Source organism: Lacerta agilis, chromosome 15 (genome assembly GCF_009819535.1).
Source record: "Lacerta agilis isolate rLacAgi1 chromosome 15, rLacAgi1.pri, whole genome shotgun sequence".
In the NCBI taxonomy this organism is placed as follows: domain Eukaryota; kingdom Metazoa; phylum Chordata; class Lepidosauria; order Squamata; family Lacertidae; genus Lacerta; species Lacerta agilis.
Window position 1 is genome coordinate 36,017,673 of NC_046326.1, and position 12,840 is coordinate 36,030,512.

The 12,840-nt window shown below is 47.7% G+C and overlaps 1 protein-coding gene across 3 annotated transcripts in view; it reads left to right on the forward strand.

Annotated features, from left to right (window-relative positions):
* NF1 (neurofibromin 1) overlaps window positions 1-12,414 on the forward strand; it is a 153,917-nt gene extending 141,503 nt beyond the window's left edge. For 2 of the 3 annotated variants that reach the window (XM_033171419.1, XM_033171421.1), the window contains 2 exons: window positions 235-451; window positions 12,054-12,414. In XM_033171419.1, coding sequence (XP_033027310.1) covers window positions 235-451; window positions 12,054-12,196 — 360 coding nt within the window. In that variant the 3' untranslated portion in view covers window positions 12,197-12,414. The remainder of the gene's footprint in view (window positions 1-234; window positions 452-12,053) is intronic. The other variant, XM_033171420.1, reaches the window with a different exon arrangement.
* The last annotated feature ends 426 nt before the right edge of the window (window positions 12,415-12,840 follow it).

Below are 12,840 nucleotides of genomic sequence, written 5' to 3' on the forward strand. Positions count from 1 at the left end.
CTGCCCCATCCAGCTGGGGGCACAAGGAGGAGAAACTGCACTCCACGAGTCTTTCCCTTCTGAATGTGTAGGACCTGTTCATTGGTGGGAACCGCACATCCCAGTAACAGTGGGACAGCAGGAAGCTTCTTCGGGGGGACACACCTGCGGCCCTAGATTGTAAGCCAAAGGCTTTCCCCCCTCAGTGAGAACTAACAGGTAGAGATGGAGCTGATCTGTTTCTCATTTTTCCAGCAAACACAAATCCCAGACTATGCTGAGCTCATAGTAAAGTTCCTTGATGCCTTGATCGACACCTACTTACCTGGGATTGATGAGGAAACCAGCGAGGAATCCCTGCTGACGCCAACTTCTCCTTACCCTCCTGCCGTGCAGAGTCAGCTTAGTATTACGGCAAACCTAAACCTCTCCAATTCCATGACCTCACTTGCAACTTCCCAGCATTCCCCAGGTCAGTTCGCCATGCTTTTCCATTGCTTACGTCGGGGGAGGGGAGGAGAGTTTGTTAAAACACCTTTGAGGGGACTGCTCCCTTTTTGGGTGTCGGGCTCTTTCACTGGGGCAGCTTATCACCACCCCTTGTTGAGCCTCAAGGCTCTGTTCTTCATTAGACTTATTCTCAGAGACGTTTCTTGCACTGAATTTGTAGGGGGTGGATGCGGAGTGAATTTCCACTCGCCTGTTCCTGAAGTTACCTACTGCCACAAATCAAGATGAGATAATACATGCAATGAAGTAGTCCAGCTTCATGGACAATGATATGGGATCAGATCTTATCTCAGCCTGGTGGCTTCCTAACTGCTTTGTGATAAAGCATACTTAGACTTGGTTTGTCCCCAAATGGCAGTGTTGATACTAATGTACAAGTGCAGAATTTGTTATTCAGGGCAGAATGAAATGTCCCAAGAAGCTTAAAAACAAACATCCTTTGGGTTCAGTTGCTAGGGTACGTAGGAAGCTTCCCTAAACTGTGTCAGACTGTTGGTCCATCTAACTTAGCCTTGTCTCCACACTGACTGGCAGTGGCTTGTCAAGGTTTTGACAGCAGATATATATCCAGCCCCACCTCCAGATGCCACTGAGAATTGAACCAGGGACCTGTTGCATGCTGAGCTAGAGCCCTTCCCCACGTTACCCAGAGGCAAACATGCATTTTCCGGAATCTGCACTCTTGCTTTCATTCATAGCTCTTTGGTGAGCGAACCTGCTACATTGACTTGTTAGGTCTGCGCTTAAAAGCATCTTGGGCGTATAAGTAAAAGGATACCGTTAAGTAAAAAACAAACAAACCCCAAACACACACATCTCTACTGGATCAGGCTAAAGGTTTAATCTAGTCCAGCATCTTGCTTCCCATAGCAACCAGCCAGATGCCTCTGGGAAACAAACAAGCAGCACATCATGGGAAGATCCCTCCCCCACCCTGTTCTTTGCTTTCTAGCAACTGATGCTCAGAGAGACATTGTTCCTTATTGTCATCAAGGCCATTGTAGCTGCTGTTCTCCTTTAATTTGCCTAAATCCCCTTTAAAGCTAAGTAAGCTTTTGACCATCCTTACTATACCTTGTAGGGACACTGGTGGCACTGTGGGTTAAACCACAGAGCCCAGGGCTTGCCGATCAGAAGGTCGGTGGTTTGAATCCCCGCGATGGAGTGAGCTCCTGTTGTTCAGTCCCTGCTCCTGCCAACTTAGCAGTTCGAAAGCACGTCAAAGTGCAAGTAGATAAATAGGTACCATTCCAGCGGGAAGGTAAACGGCATTTCCGTGCGCGGCTCTGGTTCGCCAGAAACGGCTTAGTCATGCTGGCCACATGACCTGGAAGCTGTACGCCAGCTCCCTCGGCCAGTAAAGTGAGATGAGCGCCGCAACCCCAGATTCATCCGCGACTCGATCTAACGGTCAGGGGTCCCTTTACCTTTACTATACCTTGTGGCAGTGCCCCAGCCTTTAAAAGTCCTTGCCACTGCTATAAAGCAAAAAACTAGGTCTGGAGGGGTGGGGTAGGGGCTCAGAAGTTTTCTGGGGCTGATGGGAGTTGTATTTCAGCAACCTCTGGTGAGCCAAAGCAATGCTGATGGGTGGGATGCGACAGTAAGGGAAACCTTTGAAGGGTACCAGAGTCAGACTGTTGCATTAGTAATGGAAATGGAAGTAGTAAGTACAAGCTCCCATTTCGTCCCGTAACATGCAATGTAGCTGTGTGAGGTTGCCTCTGCTCCATAGAGGCCTAGATATATCCATTCCTAAGCAATGTATATTGGTTTGCTAATACACGTTTTAAAAAGATGCAGAAACGGATTTGCAAAAGTCCCTGGCTCGTTTTCAGATGTATTTCCATCTGTCGTATCCTGCAAAGCTGTCCGTCCTTCTGTAGTTGAGAAGGCTCCAGACCCTAAGAGCTTGGTCAGGAAGACTTTTTGCCTCCCTAGGCTAAAGAACAGGGGAAGCAGCCCTTTACAAAGCCAGATGCTTAGTCCATCTAGCTCAGTGTTGCTGATCTATGCCTGCAATAAGTAAGGCTAATGGCCAGGGGTGATGGGAGCTGTAGTTCAGCAACATCCAAAGGTTTCCCCACACCTGCTGTGGTCAAATTAGTATTTTTACAAAATTACAAGTGCCTGAAAAGCAAATGTTTGAAAACTCTCTATGTGACCGGGACGGGGGGACGGGGGGTGGAGAGAAATGGGAATTCACTTTTTGTACTCCTGCCTAGCTATTTTAACTGAAAGTGAGGTGCTAGGGGCTGTGGCTAACATGATATCCTACACGTCTCTAGGTTAGAGCCCCCATGTCTATCACCCCCAAGTATTCAGATGGAAGGCTGCAGAAGTGCTTTCTGACTTGGACCAGTACTACAAAAAGGGAGCGTCTTTCAACCCTAATCCTTTCCTGGCTTTTGTACCTATGCCTTAGCTTCTTATATCCAAACACAGTTTTCTTTCTTGAATTGGGAAGTGTTTTGTTGTCCTGTGCTAAGAGCCACGTCCTTAGCAATGAGCAAAGAGTAACCACATAATCCTGTTCTTGCTGCTGCTTTCACTGTCTCCCACCTGAAACTAGGAGAAGGAACATGTACCACAAGCTAGCGTGGAATTGTTAAGAAACAGACCTCTCTGGCTCTAGGTCATTGTGTGCCCTGTGGGTCATAGAACTGTTGAAAAGCAGCTCTTGCCATCCAGAGGAGGGGGGGACCAAAACCTTTTCCAGCATGGGGCAGGTGGGACTCCTGTGTTCAGTTCCTGATACCCATGTGCTAATTAAGGCTTCCCATCCATGAATGCTTCTTCAGCTGTGTTCCTGACCTGTAGGGCAACCACCCTCCAGTTCTGATTTTGCACAGCAGGTTGTGACATTGGCTGTATCTGCGCTACACATATAAAGCAGTCTCCTGCCACATTAAACAGTCATGGATTTCCCCCCAAAGCGCCCTGGGAACTGTAGTTTGTTAAGGGTGCTGAGAGTTGTGAGGAAAACCCTGTTCCCTCACATAGCTATAGTTTCCAGTGTTCCCTAGGAAGAGAGAAAGATTGTTAAATGAGAATTGCATCTCTATTGTCAGGGATGGTGAGAGAATTTAGTTCAACAATATTTCAAAATGTGTGGGTTTTTTTTAAACCACCTTTGGTTTTGGGGTGTGTGTGTTTTTCTCTCTCTCCTTGTTTGCCACCCTGTGCTCTTTTGGGAGGAAGGGTGGGATAAAACCAACATATAAATAAAAGATGTTTAAGGATGGAGTGAAAATCAATTCATTAATTAATCTGGAGAGATGCAGGTTTCCCTTCCCTGTCCATAATCCCCACTGTCCTGTAAATGTTTTCTGTCTGTCTTCCAATCATGAATGTTGATCTCTCATCTTTTCTCTTTCATTCTGTGTCTGTGAAGCTTGTCTGCCTTGCTCTAAATCTGCAGTTTTCATGCAACTTCCTCATCCAGGTACTCTCTCTAATTTTCATTCTACTTGCACGAGCTACTGCTTTGATCTGTGCCAGAGCTGGGGCTCATGACAGGAAGAGGAGATAGATAGATAGATAGATAGATAGATAGATAGATAGATAGATCGATAGATATATGTTATTTTGCAAACAGAGATCCCAAAACCTAGGACAGAATAGGGGTAGGGCGTGGGCCTTTAGCACGCGACTGTAGTGCTTCTGCTGCTGGGCATTTTGGGAGGCTGGGTGTTCCAGGGCACAGAGCAGTGAATTTGGACCTGTGTTGAAACCCTGCATCAACCCTAGGATTCTTGGCTGGGTTGGAAAATGGAAATATTAATAATCTCGCAATGCACTTTGCATACTAATGGTGCTGTAGAGACGACAGTTATGTGCCCAACCACATTTTGTAAGCACATAAGAAAAGCGCCCTGCTGGATCCAGCACCTTTCCCCCTGCATTGGCACGGCTAAGTGTCTCCCAGCAAAAACCCATCAGGAGGGTATGAAGGAAAAATAACCTCTCCCATTGTTTATTGCCCCCCCCCATGTTCTATTTACCTGCCATAGATAATAATAGCCAGTGATAAACCTCCGCAAATTTGCCTTCTACCTTTTTATGTCTGCCAGCCACAATTGCCACATTTTGTAACTTTGCTCTCAAAGAATTGTCCTTTTAGCAGCAAAATGGGTGGAGCCATCAGGTGAGAATCTCCTCTGCAATGGCCCCGACCATATATAAAAGTACTTAGAGTTTCCCCTTTAGCTCAAACCCGTTAAGCATTCCTCAATCTACGAAGCTGAATTTTACTGACATTGTTACTGAGAGACACAATTTGTTTCTTTCAAAAGTGGCAAGATAGCCTTGTAAAAAACACACCACACACACACACACCAAAGTCGACAATAAAACGTGAAGCGGCACTCCTAGTGGTTATATATCGCAGCACATCTGTCTCTCATGCTTCTCTGCCTGGAAGAAGGAACATTGAAGAGTAATAGAAAACTAGTTCCTTTTGACTCTTCCCATTGTGTAGGTGTTTCCACACTGTGTGGTTTTTCTGTGTTGCTGAGAAACAGAAAAAAATGAAATAACCCACAGAAACTGTGAGCTTAACAAAATCAAGTCTAATTAGATATGTCTGCTGTTGTATACTTTGAAGTCTAAATTGGTTGGACATGTATCACACGGCACATTTTTGTCATGAATGAGTTATAAGGTCAGTTTAGGGTTTCTTAGTTGTTTTGCAAAAACCCTCAAGTTTTGTCCAAAAAGGCTGATTCACACGATACAAAAGGGCCAGCATGTTTTGATTAAATAAATAAATACCTTGAGAATCAAGGTGGTTAAATTCCTGTTATTATTTTTACTTGCATTCTCCCTCCATAGGGCTGAGGGGGACATGGGTGGTCCCTCCCATTTTATCCTCACAACCCTCCTGTGGGGTAGGCTGGATTGAGAGAGAGTGTGTGTGACTGGCCCAATATCACCTAATGAGCTTTGTGGCAAATAGGCAGATTCAAAACCAGTGCTTCCTAATCTAAGCTCAGCATTCTGACCACTGTACAACGCTGGCTGCCTTATTGGTGAAATGTTACAGGTGGGTAGCCGTGCTGGTCTGCCATAGTCGAAACAAAATAGAAAATTCTTTCCAGTAGATCTGAAGAAGTGTGCATGCACACGAAAGCTCATACCAAGAACAATCTCAGCTGGTCTCTAAGGTGCTACTGGAAAGAATTTTCTATTTTGTTTCGATTATTGGTGAAATGACATTCTCAAGATCCTCTCTCTTCTTCTCCTTCTGCCCTGTGCATTTCAGTGTTCCCCAGGTCACACCAAAGCAAAACTTGCATTACTGCCAGGGTGGGGGAAGACTTGTGCCTTGTTTTCCTAGCAGCAGCTCCCATCCATGTGCAAATGAAGATTGCGCCCGAGTCTCTTTTGCAAGAGTTCAGGGGACACTGGGGCGCATGCTCAGTTCACTCAAGAGGCTTGGCTATACTGGAAAGGGAACATGGGCTAAATAACACAGTTGCTGCGGAAATAAATGATATGGCATGCACGTGTTCATTTTGATGCTGCAGGAATACCAAAGAGGCCAAAGCACCAGGTAACTGGCTGAGACATTGTTGGTTTGGCTGCTCGTTCAGGCTAGTTGTGCGGCAACTCCATGCTGTGACTTGACTGCAGCAGCTCCTCCGCTCTCCTTTCACCTCTCTCTCTCTCTCTCTCTCTGTCCTTCTCTGAACCATAGATGCAACACTGATTGACTCAAGGTTGCTTTTACTCAGCATGACGAGAATGAACCTTGCAAACCAGGGAAGCCCACCTTCTGCTCCACCACCTGACCAGAATTCTTTATGCAGATCAAGTACATTAGCATTCCTATTTCTGCTAGGCATAGGTGGGCTGAGGTGGAGCTGTGCAGGGCACAGAAGCTCCGCCCCCCTGCTCATCCACATGGCCCCAACCCCAAAGATTTCTTAAATGTGTGGGCCACACACTTCCAAGGCAAGTTTTGCAGCCACATCAGGATCTAAGCAGGCAAGCATCTGCACAGAAATTTATTCCATTGAGGGCTGCATCTGCAAAAAGTGTTCCTGATGGGGGAGTAGTTTCGACCCAAAGTCCCTTCTTGTCCATCGCCCTTTTTTAAAAAATCACTGGCTAGCTAGGTACCCTTGAGTGGCCCAGAATTGGGGCACAGGAAGTAACAGCCTTCCCCTAGAGTTCCCTCCTCCCCTCCCCATTCCAGACTGCCTCTGAACATGAGAGTTGCCAGTAGTAATGGTAAATGATACCCTTTGGTGAGTCTGGTCATCTCCCACGAATCCTTCTCCTTTCAAAAGCCATCCAAGCCAGCAGCTTTTCTCCACATCTTTGGATAGCGAGTTGAATGACGCGCCATGTTCTTCTGCCTTGTCCCACATCTACCGCCAATTGAATTTCACATGTGTTTCTTTAAAACTTTTTTTTTAATCAAGCCCTTCAGCTGGAAAAGCCTGCCAGAGTGACTTGCACAGGCTTAGTAGCAAACAAGACAATCCCTGCCTGCAGGCTTAGTCTGAGAGACATTGGCACACAAGAAAGAAGGAAAAAAGGATGGGTTGGGAAGAGCAGGAGGAGCAGCAAACAGGCAACACTTACACTTTTTCCACACTGTGCATAAGTTTGCTACATGGCTGCCAGGCCCCTTCCCTTTAGTTGTGTGCCCCCACCCCTTCTATATTAAGGATCCCTTGGGGCTCTCGCCTTTCCCTAAAGGGAAGGTGATCCAGTCACTTGATCTTCTCAGTTTCTCTTCATTTTCTTCCTCCTGGACTCCTGCCCCCTCTACCTGTGATATTTCTGTTGCCCTTTTGAATTGTGCCTGTTTTTCTGCCAAACCACTTCTTCATTTATAATTTTGTTTGTTGACCTGAGTCTCAACTGCATATAGTGGCACATCCAGAACTTATGAATAACAAATCCATGCTGCCAGTTTGTGGTGTTTTTCTGGCTGTGGGGTGGGGGGGAGGCAAGACGGGTCAGGAGTTGCAGGACCACAAACAGCTCCAAGTGAGCAACTTGATGGACAAAGGGTGGGAGCAGAGTGAGCCTTTTTAAGCCTCTGCAACCCACCCACCCACCCCTCTCCCAGGCTCCACCCACCTCTCCCAGGCTCCACCCCCTTGTGGATCACTTTAGATTATTAAAGGGCCAACTCCCTGGCCTGCAGACCAACTCTCTCCCTCTGTTCCACAGCCTCCCACCTGGTGTGCCACTTGGCCAGTGAGATGCTGTGGGAGGAATTAGGTTCCTCCGGAGAAGTAAAGGGCCTGACTCTAGCCGTACCAGTCCTCAGGGTATGGGAGCTTCTTCTGGGGGCTCCTGCCTGAGAATCTTAGGCCCAGGAGGGAGTCTCCCCATCTCTAGCAGCAGGCTCCAGCTCCTTAGGTGTAGACTTTGCAGCCTCTTGCCTGCTGCTGGACTCGGGGGGGGGGGGGGGTCATACACCTGTAGATGTTGCTACCTGTGGGAACTACAACATTGCAGGACCATCTCAGCTCCCTGCAAGACTTTTGTAACTGCTTATAAGAATGTTTGAACTCCATCCCTGCCCAGGTGTTACTGTCTTCTGTGTGCCCCTACTTTACTGACTGACCATGTTTCTGCCTTGTTCAGTTTTCAATTCTGCCTCATGCAAGTGACCATATGCCCACCCATACGTACCTCCTTGCCTCTCAGTGTGAGAAGGGTTTTGAGAATGTTTGGAATAACTTTCAGTCTAGGGTGGCAAGCAGGAAGTGGGGCATGCCTCATTTATTTGGGGGGGGGGAGTTGGGGGTTCCCCATGTAAAATCCATGAGCTCCGACATCACACACACACGTACATCCCTGATATTAGTCAAATCATGCCCCCCTTCTAACAACCATCTTTAAGAGAACCTTCACAAGAGGCAAAAGGTTGGGCCCCTTCTGACCCCTACTAATTCAAACCCAAAGGAAAAATTTACCCTGTGGCCCCATGTAATTGAATTATAAAGCAAACAGTCTGCAAACAGTAGCAGACTGAACAGCAAAAACCACAGATCCAGTGCTTGCCAGCAGCACAGGAGCATTAAAAGATGCTCAGAGACCTCTATGATTTTTATGCAGGATGGTGACAGAAACACCAGCGAATCACAAACCACATCTATGAACTCAGGTGATCTATAAGGATCAGTGCGTCAGATCCAGCTTTTTGTGGCATAGCATTGCTGGATCTGTGATCTTCATCCCTCTGTCAATGGAGATAGATGTGGAGAGCCAGTGTGGTGTAGTGGTTAAGAGTGGCAGACTTGTAATCTGGGGAACCGGGTTTGTGTCTCCACTCCTCCACATGCAGCTGCTGGGTGACCTTGGGCTAGTCACACTTCTTTGAAGTCTCTCAGCCCCACTCACCTCACAGAGTGTTTGTTGTGGGGGAGGAAGGGAAAGGAGAATGTTAGCCGCTTTGAGGTAATGATAAAGCAGGATATCAAATCCAAACTCCTCCTCTTCTTCTTCTTCTTCTTCTTCTTCTTCTTCTTCTTCTTCTTCTTCTGTGATTTGATGGTGGTTATAGGCAAAACCAGTAACAAAATGTGCCATTTCAGGAGGATGCTTTGTGAGCATTTGTGTGTGTGTGCATATTCCCTCTGACTCCTGTGACACCCCACTTTCTCCCTGCCGGCCGCTCCATTTCCCTTACAGATCATTCTCCTTTCAAGCTCTGGCTCGAAAAGCACATCAAGCTGGAAGAGGACATGGGAGGGAATCTCTTCCTCTTTTGCCTTGATAACCCCCCCCCCCAAGTGTCAACATGACCCTTGAAAAATGGATACAGTGGTACCTTGGGTTACATAAGCTTCAGGTTACAGACTCCGCTAACCCAGAAATAACACTTCAGGTTAAGAACTTTGCTTCAGGATAAGAACAGAAATTGTGCTCTGGCGGCGCGGCGGCAGCGGGAGGCCCCATTAGCTAAAGTGGTGCTTCAGGTTAAGAACAGTTTCAGGTTAAGAACGGAGGACCTCTGGAATGAATTAAGTATGTAACCAGAGGTACCACTGTAGAACTGAAAGAGTTAGTAGGAAAGTGTGGCTCTTTCAACTTTCTCCTTGAGCTCCAGGTACTTTTTTGCCAGGGTGGGGTGGAGGTAACTACCCCAACTACCTCATGATGAAGGAAGCAGTGAGCGAAACGGACCGAGAGGGTTTGCAGGTGCCAGAAGCAGCCCTCCAGGGTGGCATCATGCCAAGCAGACAACCCCAGAGTTAGGCAGTCGACAGCAGCACGGCATTGAGCTGGAGAAAGCTTCAGCCTAAGGAAGCCACATGGACCCATTCTTGCCCCCCCCCTTTATGTGCAGCTCTTTGAACAGGCTCCAAAGTGGCTGGAAGCAACGCTGCGTGACTGGGAACTTGTTTTCATACCCAAATAATGGCAGTGAGAATTGGACTGGGGAAATAGTTAGCAGAACATGTGAAAGCTCTCAGTGGAAAGAAGTGCCTGCAAGCCAGTCTTGTTGTTTTCCTATCCTGAGAAATACTCTGTTTGTGCATGAGGGAGCACCCACTGAGGCAGAAATTGGAGTGCTTTCTGCATGGTGAGTTTGAATTGAGCTGATATCAGGCACCCGTGGCACATCCTGCCATTCTCCCTCGCTGTTTGCCAACGGAAAATGCAGGCAGTTGCACATCCAGTAACCTCGTTGATGCCAGGGAAACTGTGGCCCTCCAGAATTCATTGGGTGGGCTCTCTTCAGCCTCAGCTTGCATGACAAATGGTTGGGGTGATGGGAGCCAAATGTCCATCGACATCTGATGGAACACAGCCTCCCCATCCGTGTGCTCAGTGGAGGAGGATTTGCAGAGGAGAAAAAAGGGTGTGGGTGTGTGTTTCTATTCCCTTCTACACTTTCAAGATGCTGCTGTAGAGATTGGCACTAGCATGGTCAGTGCTAGTCCCCAAGATCCAGGAATTCAGAGTGGTACTCCTTCTCAAGTACCAGTGGTGGGAATGGCCTACCCTGGAGGGGTGTTATGAAGCTGAAGGTATATTTCCGAGCAGAGGACCTAGGGAACATTTTTAGCAACAAGGCTGCAAGAATGAAGAAATCTAGTCATTTGGACTGCATGTGTCTAGCTTCATGGCCTGTCTTCCCTCCCTCCATATCCTGCCTTTGTTTTAGTGTGGTCTGTTACTGGGAGGGTTCTTTCTGAGGCCTCCATAATAGATCAAGGAAAGGCATAAAAATGTATACCCGGTAAATTGCTCTGCTTCCCCTGGAAGTGCTGAACCATCTGAATGGTGGGTAGCATCCTGGCAACTGTGAAATGAACTAAGCTTAGGGAATAATAGACATTAAAGGCAGGAGCCTAAAAACTCTCCAGTGGTTCATTTTGAGCCCTAAAATTGTACCCTTGCCTGCTTTTTCCAAATGCAGGTAGTGGTGTTCCTCGAGCAACGAGTGAATGTGATGCTCTATGCCAAGGATGCCTGTCAGGGATGCTGTTTCAAAGAATAATCTATCAGAACAATACAAACGGCACAAGAGGGTGGGCTAAGTCACACCCTACAAGGGGAAGTAACTTGCCCACCACGACCTCTTCCGTTACTAGCAAATCTGAATGTGTGCTTGCGGGGGCTTGCATCATTCGTGTTGCAAATATGGCAAGGGTCATGTGGTTGCAAGTCCAGCTCAAACAAAAACACAATGAAAATCTGCCTTGCTTATACATTGAAGGTATTTGGGCGTCGAAGCCTCTGGCCGTGATTAGCTGAGAGACGGCTGACGTCACAGAGGAGACAGGCCAAGATTCTCTGGCAGAGCTGACCAGACCCTAAGCATTGCTGACGCTTAGCCCCGCTGGCTGGGAGAGTTGGGAGTTGCCATCCCTCAGTATCTGGAGGGTGCCGTGTTGTGGGGAGGCTCTCCCAGAGCAAAAGAGAGCTACGCAGCAGGCCAAGTGGCTGGAGCAGCCGGGGAGAAAGAGAAGGGCCAAGAGCTGCAGATGTGATTAGACTATGGGCCTGCAGGTTACTTTGGTTCTTTCTAAATAAACAGTCAGGAACATCTTGTAACCAAGGCTAGCATCACAAGTGCCACTTTTGCTTTAGTGGAGTTGATTGCTCCCTAAATGGCAATGCGTAACCCAGCGGTGGCCACCTGGGGGTCAGATGCACATTGGAAAAAAACTCTTGGAACTGCCCTGGAATCCCATTAAGCCCCATCTCTGCTTCTCGCTTCACCAGCAGCTTTCCCCTTCCTTCCCCAGCGCCCATGGCATAACCTTGGCACAAAAGAGAATGCCTCCTCCCTCTCCCTCCCCCCATTTTGGATGCTTCTTTGATCTTAACTGCAGGCGGCGCTCCTCCTTGCATGATAATAACAGGGTGGGGAACCTGTTTGGCCCTCCAGAGGTTGCTGGGCTCCCATCAGCCCGGACCACTGGCCACACTGGGAGTTGGGAGTCCCGCTGGAGGGCCACGGACCCTCCCCGAGTTGGCCATTTCAGATGGAGTCGTCCACTGCAGCGGAAGCTTCCACGTTACCTTTCCCGCTCACTGCATTTCCCTTTTTAATTATTTTTCTTTTACTCCCACCACCACCTTAGGTATCGATAAGGAGAACGTGGAGCTCTCCCCGACCACGGCACACTCTAGCAGCGGGAGGACGCGCCACGGCTCCGCCAGCCAGGTACAGAAGCAGCGCAGCACTGGCAGCTTCAAGCGCCACAGCATCAAAAAGATTGTCTGAAGCCTTCTCCTTTCCCCCTTTGTTTTTCCTTCCTTCCATCCTTGGTTTTCTAACGTGGCTTAAGTACTTCCTGCCCCACCTCCACAAGTGGTCGTGCCGCACTTAATTTCGAACCCTCCTGCCCACTCGCCCCGTCAGCCATGGTGCCAGACGATCAACTCTCGAAATATTTTGTCTGAATTTATTTTGGATTTTCGTTTCGGTTTTTTGCCACCTTTTTTAAAAAAGCAGCAGCAGCAGCAGCAACAACAACAACCCTTCTGTTCTTTTTCTTGTTTTTAATCTGGTAATAGCCAAACCGTGATGAACAGAACCACTTTTAAGAATCTGAAGAAAGCAGGGGAATGACCGTAGGTTGTGTCGAAAGGCAGAAATTATGTCTCTCGCATTTCAGACACGTTTTTGTTACCTTATTTGGGGGGAGCTTGTTTGTTTGTTTACGGCTTGTTTTGTATCTAAAGGGGGGTGGGAGTGTTAATATTCAATCCTGTTTGCACATTAGGGGTTTTGATGGCCAGTGGACGCAGTCAGTATCCAGTTTTCCATCCCACATCCCTGTAGCTGTGGGCATCCTTTTCCTGAGCTTAAATGGCCTCTGAGCACAAGTACAGTTCAGTGAGTTTAACCAAGGGGTGAGAGTTTTT